This window comes from Lates calcarifer, linkage group LG21 (assembly GCF_001640805.2).
Source record: "Lates calcarifer isolate ASB-BC8 linkage group LG21, TLL_Latcal_v3, whole genome shotgun sequence".
NCBI lineage: Eukaryota > Metazoa > Chordata > Actinopteri > Centropomidae > Lates > Lates calcarifer.
In genome coordinates, this window is record NC_066853.1 from 14,880,744 (window position 1) to 14,900,769 (window position 20,026).

The 20,026-nt window shown below is 39.1% G+C and overlaps 2 protein-coding genes across 2 annotated transcripts; both read right to left on the reverse strand.

The window, feature by feature from the left end:
• Positions 1-1,173: 1,173 nt before the first annotated feature.
• si:ch211-229d2.5 (zona pellucida-like domain-containing protein 1) lies at positions 1,174-5,579 on the reverse strand. The gene is made up of 10 exons (XM_018700376.2): positions 5,483-5,579; positions 4,826-5,046; positions 4,294-4,478; positions 4,121-4,193; positions 3,877-3,974; positions 3,061-3,141; positions 2,573-2,741; positions 2,379-2,481; positions 1,485-1,505; positions 1,174-1,310 (listed from the first exon to the last, which is right to left on the reverse strand). Exons 1-10 carry the CDS (start codon positions 5,577-5,579, stop codon positions 1,174-1,176), a joined length of 1,185 nt encoding a protein of 394 aa, XP_018555892.1.
• Positions 5,580-8,588: 3,009 nt separating this feature from the next.
• zpld1b (zona pellucida-like domain containing 1b) lies at positions 8,589-13,752 on the reverse strand. The gene is made up of 10 exons (XM_018700411.1): positions 13,617-13,752; positions 12,262-12,482; positions 11,965-12,146; positions 11,484-11,556; positions 10,592-10,689; positions 10,231-10,311; positions 9,845-10,016; positions 9,643-9,748; positions 9,146-9,175; positions 8,589-8,923 (listed from the first exon to the last, which is right to left on the reverse strand). Exons 1-10 carry the CDS (start codon positions 13,750-13,752, stop codon positions 8,751-8,753), a joined length of 1,272 nt encoding a protein of 423 aa, XP_018555927.1. The 3' UTR covers positions 8,589-8,750.
• Between the last annotated feature and the right edge of the window lie 6,274 nt (positions 13,753-20,026).

Genomic DNA, 20,026 nt, shown 5'->3' on the forward strand with positions numbered 1-20,026 from the left:
GCCATCATTCACTCTGTGAATTACAACTTTCTCAGAACAGTTGCCACAGTAGATTATCGCATGTATTACAACTAAGCAAATTCCCCAAGCAAAGCAAATTCTGTAAATAAACAGCTACATTATTCTGCTCATTGTCTTGGTATCGCTGCATTTAATATGATACCTTTGAATTTTTTTTTTTCATTACGCCGTATACTCTGTATGACCAACAGAATGCATTGTAATGTCACACTCATTTTGCATCTAAAATTTAATCAATTACACATGTGCTTCTACATACAGCATGCAACATGTCAACTCTGGCTTGCACAAAATAATCTATGCTGCTTTAAAAACCATCAAAAGTAGAGTAGAAATTGTTACAAGGTGTGCAATCCACTGTCTGTGTCATTCATGTTCATGAGTCATATACAGACGTAGATGTTTATTTATGGACTGCATGTCAAATAAACAAGAAGTCTGAGTACTTGAATCAAATAATATTTACACACTGACAATAAATCAAATTTGACGTGAGACTAATACATAAAAATTCTAAATTATTGCCATATTTCTTTTGCTTTGACCCCGGCTGTGAGTTGTAGGAATAGTTCAGTATTGTGGAAAATATTTGCTTTCTTGACAAGAGTTAAACACAAAGATTGATACCACTTTCACCCTGTACCTTTGGACACAGCCTGGCTTTCTAAAGCTCTCTAATTAACATGCTATGTTTTGTTTTTACTTTAATTCATACAAAAAACAATGTGTAGAATTGATAGTTTGCTGTTTTATATGGACTTATGTACAAGATTATTTGTCCTAACTTCCTGGAGAAAGCCAATAAATATACTTCCCAAAATGTGAAACTATTCCTTTAAGACAACTGAAATTCTTTTTCTTTCTTTCTTTCTTTTTTCTTTCTTTCTTTCTTTCTTTCTTTCTTTCTTTCTTTCTTTCCTCTTTACATCATCACAATGGGTGCATTATTCAGACTTCACCTTCCATAACTTGTAACAGTCCATGAAGGATTGGAAAGAGACATTAAGTGCTCCGATCAATAGTTTGATTCAGTACAGCAGAGTCCTACATACATACATTATGCACCTCCACCAGTATGTGAATGTCACCCCGTCAACTCTTTATGTCATTTAGCCTGTGCTGACCTCTGATCATCAACTTCATGGGCTGCTGCTAGCTTAGATGCTTCAGTTTTCGATAAAAAGATGCCGCCATCAAAATGGCTCCCACCCCTACGACAACAAGGACGGCCACAGCAATCCCCAGGCCAACAGACGCGCCTTTGCCATCAGACTGGCCACCAGACAGCGCTGTGCACAAATGAGAGCAACACCATTATGGGATGCTTTATTCCAGCAGACAAAACAGAAGATGTTATGACTTGCTGCAGATAAGAAATGTTTTTCATTTCTGGAGGAATCTAATTAGTAGAAAATGTAAAAGGTTGCTCTCATGGCAGTCAAGTCAATAAATAACATACTTACCCTCTTCTTTGGAGAGAATGGCTGCAAGAGAAACAGAAGGAGTCAGTGTTTCATTATGAGGAGCATTATTTCCAAAATATCATATTTGACAAAACACTGGAAAAATAAATTAATTATCGTGGGAAACAGAATTAAAACAGAAGAGAAAAGTCAGAGACTTGTGAGGAGCCATGTGCAAAGCTACAACAGATGAAAAGCATGTGTCAGACTATTTTCCTATAGTTTCTACTGTCATATCTGTGTGTTAAATATGTAGCTACAGGGGAGAAGAGGAAACAACTAGCTTGGCTATATCATTTATTTGTATTTTATATTCAGTGTCTAAAGTGTTGTTATTCGCCATTTGTTTCTAATCAGTCTCCACTTATGGGTACTTCACAGGAGGGGTTATAGTTGTTGGCAAATGCATGAGTTAACACTGATATCTGCTTACAACTATTCATTAAATGTTTATGTTCTGGTTATAAACGTTAAATGGGGGGTACAGTATGGATTAAACAAACAAGATATGAATGTGTTAATGAGAGAGCTTTAAAAGCGCTTGGAAATAGGTTTTTGGACAGAGCTGTTTCCCCCCCGTTCGTCATCACCAGTCTTTATGCTATGCCAAGCTGACTGGATGCTATCTTTAGCTTCCTATTTAGCAGACAGACATGAGAGTTGCATCAATCTCTTCATCTAACTCTCAGCAAGAAAGCAAAATAAGGACATTTTTCAAAATGTCAAACTTGTGCAGATCACAACCGCCTGAGTGATGTTTGTGTCTATCTGTATAAGGCTTGCATAAACATTGCTTTATTAAATCTACAGGAGCTATCATTAGGGTGTGCAGATCTTTGTCTGACTCCTTAAACAACTCATTTGCACAAAACAAAGGACAGACAGGGGACATACGGTTCTCTGCCTTGGCCCTTATAGCCACTGTGAGCACAGACGGCTCAGTGATGCTCTCCTTGACGACCGTGGTCTCGATGTTCCTCTTCCTCCTGTTGCACTGCTGTGGATCAGACCAAATGAAGAGACATGAGTTGAGGAGGATACTTGGCTGAGAATTTGAAGGATCTCTGCTCAAAATGTACTGCTCCTACCTTGAAGGCACTGCAGGTACTGCGTTCACAGAGCCGGGTAATGCAGTGCAGATAGTAGGTGGAGATGGTCTCATTTTGCTGCTCGATGAAGCGGAATGCTGGGAAGTAGAAGCGGGCCTTTTGGCTATCCCCATTCTCCAGCATGGTGGTCAGCTGATCTATGGAGCACCTTTCAATAAAAGGCGAACCTCACAAGTGCCCCATTTGCACATCACACGGATACATACAAGCAGTGTATTAATGATCGAAAGGCGGGGAGACGAATTTAAAACCAGGGCTCCCTTTTGGTTTACAGGTAGCTGTTTTTTAGTTATTGCATGGGACAGAGGAAAACATGCAGGTATGTGTGAAGGTTTGTATTTAAAGCTGGACTGCTGGACCGAGACACAGAACTCACTGGAAAAAACTCACAAGTTACAAAAAGTAGGCAGCACACTCTTTTTCTTTCCTTTCTCCGCAAAGTGTTTTAGGGTGTTTTTGTGACTTACGAGACAAACAGATTAAAGAAGGTGGAGTTGGTGGGCTGCGGAGACACTGAGGCGTAGCAGCGATCCAGAAGAACAAAGTACCTGTGGAGAAAGAATGAGGTCCCCAGCACCGAGTCAGAGACTCCAGGTCACAGGTGGAATCCTCAAATTTACAATCTATCAAGACCCAGTCAAGTGTTTAGAGACCAGGAGATGGAAAACATCTTTTTAATTATCTAATTTTATATGCCTTCCATGCTTTACTAACACCCAAGACCTGTATTCATCAAACTGCTAAAAGTGAAATTTTAGACTTTAGTGAAAGATAAAAGTAAAAATCTCTTATTTTTAGTTAGTTAATCTCAGACTTAAAGGGGCTGTTTGTAAGTTTTCTCTTCCCAGGAGCAGGAGCTTGCTAATAGCTTCAGCCACTGTTGCATTACAATACAGGAGGTTATAATACAGCCTCTGAGCAGCACTACTTCTTCTAGTCTACAGTGGGTCGCTATCAGAAAGTCATAGACATTGAAAACATCACAAAAGGTTTTCAACTTTATAAACCAATAATATGCTTTTTATGTAAAATCTACATATGTAATTATAATAATATAATGTCTGATGTTAAAAAGTACAATATTTTAAATGTCCCCTGAAATGTGGAAGATTAGTTGTATAAAGTAGCATACAATGGAATTACTCAATTAAAGTGTCTCAGATTTGTACTTAGATACTTAAGTACACTGCTTAAGTAAATGTACTTAGTTTAAACTTCAAAGTTTGATAAATACAGGTCCGGGTCTGAGGCAGACAAAGACAAAAGCTGTTAATGGTTCTTACTGTGATGTCAGGTTGGATGCAACCACCTGCACATAGATGTCCTTTCTCAGTTCGATACCCAGAGGCGGGATAACAAGGGGCGTGGTGTAATTTATATCCTGGCGAAGGAAGAGCAGGATAACAATTAAAATCAGAAATTACACATGATGTTACATAAGATTAATCTTCTAGAGTTACAGTTTACGTTGGTTCTGGGCGGAAATGAGGGTATGTATAGTAATGTGAGAAAGGTGTAAGGTAGCACCTGGAACAAGCTCATGCTGAGAGTGCTGATGAAGCTCCCATTGTTGTCCTTCAAAGCAATGGAGGAAGATGACCTGTGAGGAGAAAAGAGATGAGATCACATTTGGCTTGCAAGTGAAACGTTAGAAGTGTTAATGTATGTTTTTAACCCGCATATTATAAGTGTGCACTTACACATCCACCTGGGTGTTGTTAATGAGATACTCCAGTGGATAGGCACATGAGTAGTAATACTTGAGTTCTGCGTTGTAGGTGATCGTCCCGATGGTGGGATCGAAAGATCGCACCACCCCGCTGACGTTGACTGACTGGATGTTGGAGAAGTCTGAGAATATTCCCGTCCCTGGTGCACTTGTGGTCTAAGGAATTATTTAAAAGAAACATGATTATTTAAGGAATGGTAAAAAATAAATGGTGGCCGATGTCTCTCAGCACAGCTGGAAGCAGTGATGAAATCACATCAAGAAAGTGGAACAACTCTCTCAACTTGCTCATTCTCCTCAGAAAGGAGGCTGGTGGGATTGCATCTATCTGTGTTACATTAAGTCAGGAGCAGACTGACTCATCTCATGTATGGCTGGCTGAAACCCCATTATTTCTACCCTTGATGCTCTCTTCTCCACCTCCTCTTGCCTGGCCAAAAACAGAGTACTCAGACACCCTTTCAGTTTCTTAAATTCTTAAAGTCCATTGATGCAATACTTACCAAGAAATTACTCCCACAAGCGTTTCCTTCTCTGATGGGGAAGCTGAATCTCACCACGGGAGGTACCACCGAGGTGTCCAGTGTCCCCTGACAGTCCACATTGTCACGGATGCGGTTTAGGATCAGTAAGCTCTCGTTGTATCCGGTGTAGATAGCCGGGCAGATTTGAATAGCCAGGTTAATGGCAGATGTGCCACACACAACAGCGATATCAGTGTATTCTGATGGTGATAAGATGGCATTATCATTGAAAGACATAAAAGACTTTTTAACATGCAATTTAGTCAGATAGAGGTAGTGTGTGAAACATTTTTAGAAAAATACGGTGCATACACAGACACATATCACAGAAAAGCAAGAAATACAATCAAAAATGACAAAAATGAAATTTAAAGAAAAGTCGCACCAGAACTCCACCACCACAGTAAATAAAATAAGAAATATATCATTTGTAATGCCTGCTTAAACATCCACATTTCTACTGTAAACACACATCATAGAAATGGATATAGTATTCTTTAAAGTGTGCTAATTAAATAAAAGACCTAAAACTAACATCAGTATGGCCTTCTGAAAGGTCTACATCCGAACTGAAATCAATACAACCCCTTCAGTCCACAACCAAAAATGTGAGAGTGAAGGTCATGGTCATCTTACCAGGTCGTCTGGCGTATACTCCGCAGTCAGATATGCTGAGGGCCTCTCGGCCCACAATACACACGGAGGTCAGGATAAGGAAGCTGAGTAAAGCCATCTCCCCGCTCTTGCCCTCTGTGAAAAAGCTGAGGCAAACACAAGAGATGTCAAACACAGAAAATCCCTTAAAGAAAAAATCCAGCACAATGCAGAAGAAAACATCTGTAAGTCCAATGAAATGATTCAGATTTTTTAAAAGAAAAAGATCAAAAATTAGATTCTCAATCCAGAGCTGTCAGTCAAGGAAGCGCTGTCGTTATCTCAGCCAGGATCTTACCTCCTCAGTCTCTTTGCTGGTTTAGGATAAGAGAGTAGTGGGCTGTTTTATATATGGTGAACATGACTGTCGTGTGGTCAAAACACTGTTTTAGGATTGGATGGAAACAGGGTCAATGGCACTTTGGTGGGACTGCCTCAGTTTGCATGAACAATTCACTTTTTGTGGCTGAGGTACCGTGGTCCTCTCCTGGAGGCAAATGATGAAACCCAACACAGTCCCCTTCAAAGTTACATGCTTAAACAATAACCATAAGGCTTTGTGACTTTGTGTGAGAAATGCAGCCCCATTTTCCTACTAATATGAAACTTAATAAAGTAAGGGTATGTATGTTTTCTATTCACCTGGGACCTCACGCACAATAGAAGAAAGAGGACTTGTTGTCATCTGAGGTATTTGGTGGTTTAATGTATCCTGGATGACCCTTAATTTGACAAATTGGCACAAAAGATCTTTTATATGATGCTTTTGATTCGTGAAATTTCACAATATGTCATTATCAACAAGTACATCAGTCAAAATGACAGTGTGATTTATATCTATCATGCTTAAGCCTTGTGTAGCTGGCACAAAGTTAATGTTAAAACGTTTGTGTTCGGGCTTCAGAATCAAAGTAGAAATGCCCATATATTTGAAGCATCACTTGAAATTTAGAAATCATTTAAAACTGGGAGAAAATGATTGAAGGACAGTTTGAAATCCGATCTTGTCAGGTGAGCCACCTGGGAAGAGAGAGCTCTGATTGGGGTCAAGTTGAAGGATGGGCGTCAAACGTCTTTTGTTAAGCACATGAAACCACAAAGCCAAATGCAGGACACGTTATTATAGCCATGACGTGCACTTAAATGCATCTTTCTGTCCTATTGGCCACACACACACACACACAAACACACACACCCACCCCCTCTAGCCATGTATGTTCATCTTATAAGTTTTGTTTTGGTGTCACCTGAACTTGACTTCAATATTCAAAGCCAAAACCTGGCCTCATTTCCATCTCGGGATGAGAGTTTAATCAATTATCAGTGAAAGTAAACTGAGAGGGGGAGATGATAACATTTATTCCTCTCGATTTCAGTTATCTGTGGTCATTGTGGACGCTGAACACATCACAAAACGGCTGTAGTAATGAGGGATTAGGGTGATAAAGAGCAGTGAATGCAGCAGAGCCATGCGGGTCACAAAAACAGCCGCAGAGCCAGACACGTGAGACACAGCTGCCACCAACAGACATTTATATAGGTCATCGGAAAAGAAAATCAATACGGCAAAAAATTGAAAGATTAATTCTGGCAGTCATCAAATGAGCTCTGGCAGTGCCTGGTATTTTGTTCATTTTCCTAGAGATTGGACACCCACGAGGCCATGACATTTTGAAAACTCTCAGATATGTGCCAATATTATAGAAGAATAAATAAACTTTGCAGATCATAGTCAGATAAATCATGGAGGAAATGCCATGAAACCTATTAAAAGAATTACTTATTGCCCACAATACAAATGTATCATTAGACAGAAAGCCATTAGGAGAAGGTAGGATTGTGTTCACTGATATTGAAAAGATTTGTCAAAGTCAGGTTGTACATTCAAATAATTTTCACTGAGTGAAGCTTTGAGAATATGCATCGTTCAGATGATACACATAGTTTTTCAATGGTTTATTTAGCTGAAGAGCCAGGAGAATTGATCTTTAAATTCATCGAAAAAGTTCAGTGATAACATGCTGAACAAAAACTGATATCTGTTATTGTCTTTAATATGTGAGTTCACTTCTTCATTCTTGACCTTGGAAACTGCAGATGACAAAACAGTCCCAACTCAAGGACTACTTGTTGGCCTGTTCGGTAGCTTGCAAACGCACAAAGAGTTTTTTTTTTTTTTTTCTTATGAATCTTTGAAGCTCCTGAACAAGTGGACCCGGGGTTGAGACTGGTTTTTTTCTCCCTTATTTCTGTTTAAAAGGAAAGTTAGACATTTTGCTTTCTTGCCTGGAGTCAGATGAGAGGATTAATACCACTCTTGTGAAAACTTGAAACCAAACTGAAGCATACAACAGTAAATCAGCTTTCATGATGTCAAAACATGGCATAACGCTTGTTGGTTGACTTTAATATTGTACAGGGTTATACTGCTATAAATGCTATACATTTTGACAGTAACACAAAAAGCAAAGAAAAAAATAGTACATTTTGATTTCACTCTAATTTTTCTTTTTTCATAAACTCACTTTGCAAGAAAAGAAATTTGTAAAAAATAATGTAACATTTGTTAAAATATAAAACACATGGTTGCTTTTAAGGCTTTTCACTAAACAGTACATGACTAAACATGACAAAACATGATGAGGTATCGAAGGCAATAAATACACAAGATCTAAAACAATACAATACAAATTTAATAATGTGTGTGTAGGGGGAAACACACGTGCACACTGGAGCAGCCATACAATAGAGACACATGTATCTGTGTACCCACCATACTGTCAATACAAAGATGGATGAGACTTTATAATACAGTCCATGATTTATTTATTCACTGTATGAATCAGGCACCAATATAATACTGACTAGTCCCCACTGCTATTTAAATGTAGATATGGAGGAAGAAAGCAAGACTGTGGGGTACAGGGAATAACAGCTGGGCATTTTAGAGGAATGGAGAAATAAGTAATATAGTGTTTTTGTGAATGCTGGGTACCTACAGGGTAGGAAGCAAAACTGAATAAAGAAAACAGAACAAAGGGAATAAAAGAATAAAGAGAGAACAGCTACACATTGTACTGCAGCTCACATACTTTATTTTTACTCTGATGTTTCCCCCCACTGTACTAAGTACCAGTAGAAACCGATAAGTATTTTATAAGTACCTGATCCATATAACAAACTGACGCCATAAAGCAGGGGCTGTATTAGGAAGTATCACCCAAAGATGTCATTATATACAGATGACAGATCACTTAAAGCTGGGGTTCCAAACACCTGAGACCGTGGTCGGTGGGAGGCGGGACTTCTGCAGGAGGTGAAGCGACAGCAGGAAGAAGCCCATGCTGACCCCACCCAGGACGACCACGCCTGAGATCAGAGCAGTGGTCACCGGGTTCATCGCCGGGGAAGAGTCTCTGGATGCTGGTGGGTGGAAAGATGAACAAAAGCAGAAGCTTAAAACATGCACGTTCTTTGACAGGGGTTTAACGTGACCTCCTTTCTTTTTTTTCCCTTCAGAAAGAGAAGTGGAACCTTTATGTTACTTGCCTTAAATCATCCATTTCCATAGGTATCTGCTATCTTTAGTCACAGACAATATTCAAAACCTTTGTATGTTTCGTAACATAGCATGATGGAGCTTACCAAGCTGGGAGTTGTTGACAGGAGTTTCATCTGAAAAATAATTTTGAAAGTATTTATCAGAGTCATTTTAAAATTAAATCTTCAGTGGCTCTGTGGGATTAATGAGCTTTCTAAATTTAAAGGAACAGTTTGACATTTTCTGACGATATGTTAATTTGCTTTCTTGCTTAGACTTAGATGAGAAGATTGATGTCACTCTCATATTTGTCTGTTGAATATGATGCTACAGCAAGCAGTCGGTTATCTTAGCTTAGCATAAATTCTCAAAATATGTGGGAACAGCTAGCATGGCTCAGTCCAAAGGAAATGAAATCTGGTTACCAGCACCTGTAAATCTTGCTTATTGATATATTACAGCTCATTTGTTTAATCCATACAAAGATTTAAATGCAGCAATTACATAGCATCAATCTTCTTAGAAAGTGTGTAAGAAAGTGAGTAATCATATCTCCCAAAATGTCAGACTATTCTTTTATGAGTCATCTTATTCATCATACCACTCCTGGTGATGATTGGTCCAGCAGTAATGACAGTGTTCCCAGATGCCGCCGGTGGGGAATCAAGGCTCTCCTCTCCATCCCGCCTGCGCCGCCGGCCACAAATCTGCCAATCACATCATCAGATTTCAGCCCTTGTTTGAGGTCAGGGGACACACAGTGAGTCACAAAGTGAGATCTGTGATTTTTTTTTCACACTCACTGGCATGAGCATGATGCAGTCATCGGCCCGGCACAGCTTGGTGACGCAGTGCAAAAACACAGTGGACATCTTCTGGTGCCTGTGTTTAACAAAACGGAAAACCTCGAAGGAAAAACGCCCCATCTGGCTCTTCCCATTCTCAAAAACCGTCGTCTGAGGGTCTTTATAGCAGCTGTGTCAAAAGAGACACAGATACACACATACACATACACACATGTGAACATATGCACTGTGCAGATTTGATGTCTAGATGTATCCTTAAGCACTCACTGGGAGGGAAAAAATTGCCTTCATGAGGATAAGCTTTTTGGAGAGCCTGAATAGGTAATGACTCTCTTTTGTGGTTTATCAAGTCATCATCCTGAGAGGAAAAATAGCAAGATTACCCAAAGAAAAGGTCATAGCGGAGTTCATCATTAGGATTCCCTGAGGGAGTTGTGTAACAGTAGTCCATCAAGATGTTCCACCTGCAGAGGCACAAAACTGTGAGATGGGAAGAAGGATAGAGATCTGACTGCACATGGGAAAATACAAATCAGGCTTTCTCTGTTGCAGGCTGGCGCCTTCAAGTAGAATAATCACATAATAGCATAATGAATGAAAAGCATGAAAAAAAGGACTAATTCTGTAAAAATGATGCTCGGAAGGATGTTGTGATTGACCAAAATATCTTGCTACGTGAGTGATGTTTCTGTAAAGATTTATGACACATGAAAGAGAAAATCAGAATTGGATGCAATCTGGTACCGTTTGTCTAAGTTTGTGGCTTTAACTGCTGCAAATACTCTGGTTTTCAGAGCCAGCCCAGCCATTGGAATAGAGAGAGGTTGATTGTATGTTGAATCCTGTAGAGAACAAGAGAATGAAAAGTTTACTTCTTCACTCGAAACATGAAATTGAGAATTTCAAAGGGGCATGGTCCTGACATAATGAACATTTAAAGTATAAGGCTGGTGATATTCTTCTCTGCCTTGTCTGTGGCACTCCTCATGTGGCAACTCCATTTATTTATGCTAAAGGTACAAATATTTAAAAACAGGTCACAAATATGTACTTTCATATTTTTTTTTTAAAAAAGGCAGAAGACCATCCTATTACAGCCAGGCACTGTGGGTTTTGGTAATCATTACTCAAACAGAAGTAAATATTGCATTTGTCAAAGCCAATTTCAGTGATGGATTAATCCACACTTGGTGCTCTACCGAGTTTTTATGGCAGCAGGACAGAGTATGTATATAAACTGCAGTGCCCATGTATATGATAAAGGAAAATTTACTTCATCACTTTTTCTTTCTTTTTTTTTTTGTTTTTTTTTTGTTTGTTTTGTTGACAATAAGAAAAATATGAAACATTACCAGACTTATAAATCTGGTCAAAAAGTCAGATGATTCATTAAAAGGAAACACAAACATGATCCAAAGATCATGAACTCAATTTTCATTCATTTTTTGAGGGAGTTGTTGACAATAAGAAAAATGTGAAATATCACCAGACTTATAAGGATAAATGATGATTCAGGAGGTCATGAACTCAATTTACATCAAATATCCCTGCGAACCTCGTAATTAATAGCATCAAAGTTTAGAAATTGCAACTGAAATTATTGTATATAATGAGTTGACCACAGCTGTGAACTCACATTATACAGGATCATGCTCAACGTGCTCACAAATGTACCATTGCTGTCCTTGACAGATACAGCAGCAGACGAGCTGTGAAGAGTTCAACACATATTTTAAATGCTGTTTGTCATCTCTTGGATATTTGCTATACTTGTAAAGCAGTATATATTCATATATATATATTGAAAGCAGTGGTTATAATGTGATTAATCACAAAGTAACTGTATAGTATATGTATTTATTTTCATGACTGGAAGACAGCAGTTTAGATGTGAATTAGAAAACATGCATATCCCAATTAATGTTTCTCAGAACATCATATGACACAAACCCAGTCAGACTTCTAAACTAGGCGGTTTACTGTCACCACAGTTTAGGAACACGATATACAAGGCTCTTAATTAAATAAATAAATCCTAATATCAAATCCCCTGAGTGACTCCTGAAAGGTCAAGCTTTCTTTTGGAAGCTGAGGGATTTTTTTTGGCAACAACTTACGATGCCAGCTGTGAGTTATTGACCAGGTACTCCAGCGGGTAGCTGCAGCTGAATTTATACAACAAACCGGGCAGGTAGCTGATTATAGCCGGTGGGTCAGGGGTGTCGATATAGCCCGAGATGTTCCCAATTTGTACCAGAGACATGTTCCCATAGGCATTGGCCCCATAGGCTGTGCTGACCTACAGAGAGAAACGTCTTAGCAAGTCACTTTGCTTCCTGCCAAGTCAATAAACACCATTATGAAGCTGCCTATTGATCATATTAACACCGTGTTCTTGTGTTTGCATCCTTTACCACAAGGCTGTTACCGCAGGCCTCCAGAGTGCTGAGGCTGATGCTGAACAGGACCGCTGTGGGGAAGGTGTTGTTGTTGACGAAACCACGGCATTGGGCGTCGCCATGGCGACCGTTCAGGGCCAAATCTGCGTCAGTGTAGCCGGAGAAAAGCACCGGGCAGAAGTTGATCTTTAAAGTGATGGTCTGAACCCCGCAGTACACGCTGATGTCCCGCTCACCTGCAGGAACGAGGGTGGGGGGGCTAAGCTCATTTATCATCACATCAGTATTTACCTGCCATTTCAGGGATCAAGTAGTGGCTGATTAGATGGTGGGAATTAAATCCCAAGGCCTGTTTTTATTTATTTATTTATTTTTATCAATTTCAGTTCTTCACTGAGTGTGAGCAGCACAGACACATTATCCAAACAACTCACTCCTACTTACAGCAAACATTTAACAGCAAATCTCAAGTGATAACATGATTAATCATCTGTATGCTCACAGCAGAAAAAGCTAGTCAGAGACAACAATTTACCCAATTTATCTACCATATTGCTGATTCTTTAAAAAAATCCATACATCTCACTTGTAGTTGTGTTTTTTTGTTTTTAAAAAGAAAAAACCTGTTTGTGGTGGTTAAAATGGTAAGAAAACAAATCCATGGAAAGGTAGCATTCCCAATGTTATATGACAAACTACTTTTTACAAACAGGCTAAAACAACAATCTGCGTTCAAAGAGGCAACACACATTCAAACAGAATCCATCAAAAACCAAACTACAAAGAGAGTAGTTTTCAACCCATATAATTCAACTCTGTGGCAGTTTAGTCATATTATATATATATATACTGTATGTTCAGTTGGCAGTTTGTTAGGTACACCTCTTACAGAAACAGGCTGTAGTTTGAGGTTCTGTTTTCATGTATTGTGTAATACTGAGAGGTGTTTCTAGTACTTTGTCAGTAACAATGAGAGTGGACTAAATATTAGAAACACCTCACAGTATAACACAGGGTTTGTACTTTTCCATGACAAGTCTACATTATTTTGCCATAACCTCTGAAGTTCTCAGCATCTTTACTTATATATAAAGTACCAATGCCACAGTGTAGAAGTACATTAAAAGTAAAGCAATGCGATCAAAATGCACTTAAAAATGAAAAAGTACATTTTTATCATTTAATATATTAACCATATAGAGCAAGAATACTCACAGGAGTAAGAGTGCCTAACGACGGTAAAATAAAAAATATCAGAGCAAATTGTCCCCAACACTTTCCACTACTGACAGAAGCATTAACTTTTGTTCAATATTTGCAGTCAGAATGAAAAATGGAGAGCATGAAAGAGTTATCTGCGGTATTCTCACCAGGAAACCTGCTGTGGTGGTTGGCATCACAGTTGTATCCGTTAAATTGTGTGGAGACTGAAGCGGTGTTACTCATCAGTAGGAAGATAAACCACATTCGTGTCATTTCAGCACCTGAGAAAGGTTTGCTTGTCATCTTCAGAAGGTCAACATGGCATTAACCACATTCTTCAGGTATGTCTTTAGAAAAAAAAGGCACTTATCTCAAAAGTAGATGTTCAAAAACAATACTCCCCTGCCTTGCCCGTTTCCTTGACTGCTGCACGCTCTGACCTCTATCAAAGTAGTACAGCCTTCTTTCCCCAGGTCCCCTAATCCTTCTTATCCTGCTCCCTCTGCCCCCTTTTACCTCAGTTGCTCATGTTGGCCCAAAACTGCTATTACCCAACCCCTTTTAAACTGAGGTCACCCCTCTCTCCAGCTCATTTAATCCCACTCCCCTCTCTCTACCCTCACCTCTATTTTTTCTGCACCTGTTTACCTGTTTCCTGCCTTTTCCAAAGTAATTGTTTGGAACCCCTCTCCCCCTGGTTTGTGACGAGAGAAAAGTTCAACACTGTTGGCGTGCAGTTTTGGTGGCATCAAGGGCCTAAGCTACACACAATGTCGGCCTTACTTGTATCTGTTGTGTGTGCTCAGATGAAAAAGATAGAGGGTCTCTTTATCCAAACACGTCAACAGAAACCCGCTGCGGTGCAGAACATGGGAAAATCAGTCAGATCTGAATGGCCTGGACAAATCTTTTCACATTGCCCAGAAACCTGAGCATAGTCAGAGTGTTCCCACTCGTCTCTCCTCGGTCTGATCTCCGTCTGTCAGCTTGCACAAACGGTGGGCCTCAGCAGGGGGGGGGCCCAGCCCGGGAATTAAGCTGTCATCGGCTGCCGCTGCAACCCACATTCACATGAGCATAAAAGTCAACTCACAGTCTGATGCAGGGCTGTGTGTGGGTAATTGTGATGCACAAGGCATCACTTAGAGTAAAGGTATTCGGTGGTGTATACAGCTAGAGCGGTGGTGTGTTCAACATTGCAGAAGGTAAAAGTGGAATCTTGAGTCTGTTTTATTCTGTTTTAACCTTTGATTTTACTACAGTCAACAACAACAACAAAAAAGAAGTGAATATGTCCAACTTGTATCAGGAGAAAGAACTTCTTCTTCTCTCTACAGAAGAAGTTCTTTGACCTTTAAACTGATCTATAAAGTTAAAGATGCGTAAAGAGCGGTGCTGGAACCTCAAAGGATATTTTTCTTACTGTCAATATGCAATTTAATTAAACAGCACCACAAACTGCAGCCTCCAAAATGACTATGAAGTTGAATCAGCACCTCTGTAAAATAGTTTCAACACAAACTGAACATTAAAATTTTCATAAAGGTGCTGTTGTATTAGACTATGTTTGTTTTAGCTGGGTGTACTTAATAAACTAGTGTAAATAACATAAAAAGACTCACGTTTATCTTTTAATACTCTCAGACTCTACTATCCTGGTTTGGTTACTATACCACCCAAGGGTCTCGGGGTGGGGCAGGACTGAGGCAGCAGAGGCTGGGTACACCCTGGACATATATGCCAGTGTGCTGCAGGGTTACAGGCAGTTTAGAGTCACAAATCAACCTCACCCCAGAATCCCAAAAGAATCCACATGTAAAGTTGACAGCACCCAGTGAACCAGGGTTCGAACCCAGAACCTTCTTACCATGAGGCAACAGTGGTAAGCACTGCTCCACCATGCTGCTCCAATGAAGACATACATCTTTAAAAAAGGTCACAAATACTGTATAGAGTTTTTTTTTTTTTTTTTTGTTAAAGGGTAAATAATTAATGACTGCATTTGTTGAGGACTGTTTCCGGTTGCGGATTAATACAGGTCCAGTTCTTTTATTAGTATTTACAGCAGCAGGATGGTGCATGTGGGATCAGTTCATGGTTGCTCCTTAGGTTTTTCATGGAATTTGTCAATGATAAGAAAGATACAGATCAGTGGCAGATTTTCCCTTTAAAATACTGTTTTTAAGTAAAACCTTCTCTTAAAAAATAATGAGAAAATCATGAGCACCAAGAAGAAATAGCTGAAAACTCTCTTTCTGTTTAACTTGACTGGTAGTTTCAATCGATAAAAGTCTAGTTTGCAGTTGTTGATGACTGATGATATAACCACTAACTTATTTTCTATTGTTGGATATTATTTTTACTTCCCTTTGGAGTCCTTCCCTCAACATAAAGACAGAATAAATAGCAGCAAATAGTTTTACACTGCCTGTTTTTATTGAGTGCAACCTGTATTCATGTAGTTGATGCAACAGTTTCACCACAAAGATCCATTCAGTAGCTGTTCTAGAGCCACAGGGGACACCTACAAGGTAAATCTGGCCCAGTGCAGGCCCTGAAGCTTGACTCTAATCTTCTGTTTGGGGTTCTTTCACATACTTAACATTGTTTTATCAGATTCACACTTAATGACTTTGTCTAATTTCATGAGATTTGCATGTAAACTTTAAACTACACAGATGACACATATCAGAAATGTGCAACAAAAAGTGACTTTTAATACAAGTTTGTTCATCAGACGTCTTAACGGGGATTAGACCTTTCTGGGGTAACTCCCTGTTTCTCCTCGCTTGGCCTGTATGGCATCTATTGACCCACAACACCAGTGATACTGTCACTGCAGGGTAATATATGATACATTGTCATTGTCTGTGAATGAGTTTAAATGAATATATAGTGTATTTCTTCAAGCACACATCATATAAAACATGAGGTATTTTCTTACTTGGTGTAACAAAAATGCTTCATGGTCATTACTGCATTTTGTCGCTTTCATCAAATGCACAGACCCAGTTTGTGGCAAAAAGAAGGATTATCAGAAAACATACTTGAAGGAAAATATTGGTTGATTTTGTAATTACCATTATTTTTAATGTACATTTATTTATAGAGTGATGATCATGGGAATGCAAACCATGGGAAAGTTATGTCAACAAAACTCAAGGGTCAAAAATCCAACTAAATCTAACCACATTTAATTAGTAAAACCAACATGTTTTAGCTGGATTCACATCATTTCTGTCTATCAGGGAAAACTATCTGTAATATTCTATACATGCAGAGTACATATTTGTGTATGACCACATAGGAACATTATATGCTGGGGTTTTTGTTCCCTCCCCGCCCATGTCACAGTTACCCCTCACCTAACACATCACCCATGAGTCACTGGTATGAATCATCCTGGCTAGTTGGCCTCACGTGTGAGTCTCAGATCCGGACTTGAGGCCGCGCAGGCACTTGCTGGTCCTGCAGAGCCCTGAGAAACACACCTGGCTGCAGGTGTCTGTCATTCACTCCCGCTCACCTGCCCCTCTGATGAGGTATAGGGCTGAAATCAAATATGAAGCTCTTACAAGCAGACAAGTGCCATTCAGAGCAAACAGGATCAGATGGCCACATACACATGAAATGAATACATATGCTGAACCCATTACCATCCTGCTTATTTTACAAATCCCACCCAGCAGATGACCTATTTAGCCAACACATAACCATGAGCTCTACGTCTGTGCTTGTGTTTCAGTCACATGACTTTCTTCAAGATGTAAGGTAAGACAACAGGTCCAAACAGTGTATCCTGCTGATTGTCTTCATAATAGTTTTCATCATACATACCCTTAATTTGGCATTATAATGATAAGAAAAATGCACAAGAAGCCACCTATTTCACCTTATGCTGGGCCCCATCTACCCCACCTGTAATGTTGCAGGAAAAGTTTCTTAATCCTACACCATAACACCACGAGTGTCTGTTCAGCTCTCGGGAGTTTTGTGAATGTTTCCCGCAGGTCGTTGTGCTCAGAGACTTTTAATGGCACAGGACCAACCGCCGCACTTAGATCTGCCTGATATAGCTGTCTCTATCTGATCAACCTGAAACATCCAGACTCAACAAACAGACATCTAAATCACACAATCTGGGCTGCATCACAAAACCTGTGAGAGTGTGGTTGTAATCTGACGCTCCAGTTTTAACACAGGTGGGAAATTGAAGCCATCATCAAAGGCCCTGCTGCGATTTGATCCTCAGTGAGTAATGTTTCCAAAAGCCAGAAGCCTTGTCTTTTTTTTTCTACCACAGCAGAGGGGCAAATTTATAATGGAAGTGGGTAGAGACATTGTTTGATCTGATTTGTTGCCACAGATGATATTTGTAGTGCAAACTAAAGTGGTGCACATGAACTTGAAAAACCCAGAAAACAGTAGCTATAAGAATTTGATTGATAAGGCGCTACTCATGCAGGTTGTTAAAAGAAAAGAGTTTCTCAAGGTGATCTCTTCTGAAATTGAAAATAAATGAACTAGCTGAGTTTTTAAAGTGAATATATGTTTACAGGGGTCCTCTGTCTGTGCCTTTTGACGGGCTGAAAAACCTGTGAAAATTCCCAGGTGAGAAGGGAAAACAACAGACTCGCGTATTGTTTATGTATGAAACCCAACCCTGTACTAAGAGAAAAACATGTGAGGAGGATTGCTTTTCAATAGTATGACCTTGTCAAGGATAGAACTCTGAGGAAACTGGAGCTATTTTTGTTTATATCACCCCATGCATACAGCTGGACTGAAAAATCCAAGATACAGATTAAGTCAGATTTCTTTCTTTGTGCAGATGAATGAAAACTCAAATTAACTCTTTAGTTTTTACTGTTTGTAAGACTCAAGAATCAGGCCATGATCCGTGTGTCTGTGTGTTGCAGCTTGAAAATAATAGATGGGACGGTAAAGAACACAGTACACAATACATTGTTGGCAGCTGCGGTTTAAAACTGAGTTTGGTTTTTTGTCAGTAGAGGCAGTAAAATAAAGCCTGTGTTTTATATTGTGGTGAAAAACAACAAGAAGAACCAGATGATTTTGCTTCAGATTTAACTTTAGTGTGGAGGATTATCACAGTAACAAGTCAAAAACTCAGAGTCAGCTTCATTAGAACACAGGAGGATCATAATTTGGGCTGATACCAAATGCGTACATGATGACTGTGGTAGACTGGCATGTTTGGAGATAATCATGGTATTGTGCTGCCCCCCTGTGGTCTTTGTCTCGACTGAGATTTGTTTCCAGTTGTTTTATGTTTTATGGATGTGTGTGTTTAAATTTTTCATGTTTAACATTTTTACTTTTATTTTTGCTTCAAATTCTTAAGCATTAAGTTGGACGCATTTGATTGGACTGATATTGTACTTTTTACTGAATTTTACTCATTTCATGCTACTTCTACTCTACTACATTTCAGTGGGGAACTCAGGGGAAATATTGTACTTTTTACTTCGCTATACTTAATTTACAGCTGTAGTTACCAGTTACTTTACAAATTAGGATTTTACAAACAAAACATATAACAAGTTTATAAAATATGATACATTGTTTTAGATTAAACTGCCCAAGACTTTATCAAATAATTAAAATTCCTTCCAACTCAATCAGTGACAACATTAAAATGTTGTCTTTAGTAAGCAAACCTGACACAGCTCGCTATATATTTATAGATACAGAATCATGTATGCATCATTTATCTTAAATTTTATCCTTTATATTTCTTTTTTGAAACACTATTCAGGTAGCACATCCTGTCTCTCTCTCTCTGTGTGTGTGTGTGTGTGCCACATTGAATTTCACTACAAAGTGTCTCAGAAGTCTCAGAACTTTAAAACAAAACAAATGTGTCTTTCCATTTTCCCATTTAGACCAAAATGTCTCTGTGAGGGAGTTTTGGTTTAGTTGTTTCAAAGAGCTATGTCTGGATTCTATACATATATTTCGGAAGGATACTATATTACGGTAAAGCCTATGTTAATATTTCTGTATTTGACTATATATTATAGACTTGTGTGCAGAGGAAGTCTAAATATACTGTATCCGTAGAACTGTAACCATCCATATTGCACTAAAAAGGCCTCATCAAGTTTGGGTTCAGTTGTTTCAAAAATGGCCGCCTGTATTCTAAATGACTGTTGGACATTTTTCTGTGTGAAAGCTCATTCTTGTGGGTCAATTTACTACATTTCTATCATGTTTTCAACTGTGTCACATGCTCCTCAGTGAATTGAGTTGCAAAAATTACATGAAATCATGACTCTGAGTTTGCATTTCAGCAGATGCATCTCCATGACAAACAGACTCCATGTGCTGATGAAGACTGTGTGACAGCAGTTGAAAACTCGGGGGAAAAAACTTGTAAGTGGACCTTGAGTTGGGATTGTTTAGTCAAATCAAATTAGTTGCGACCTGAGAAGTAGATTTTAACATGCCACCGATCTACAAATGATTAGAGCATTTATCTGTAGACGCCCTGGGCCCACTCTGTCCTGCTGGTAAACCAGACTTGGTCAGGGTGAATTTATCCTTTGAACACTTC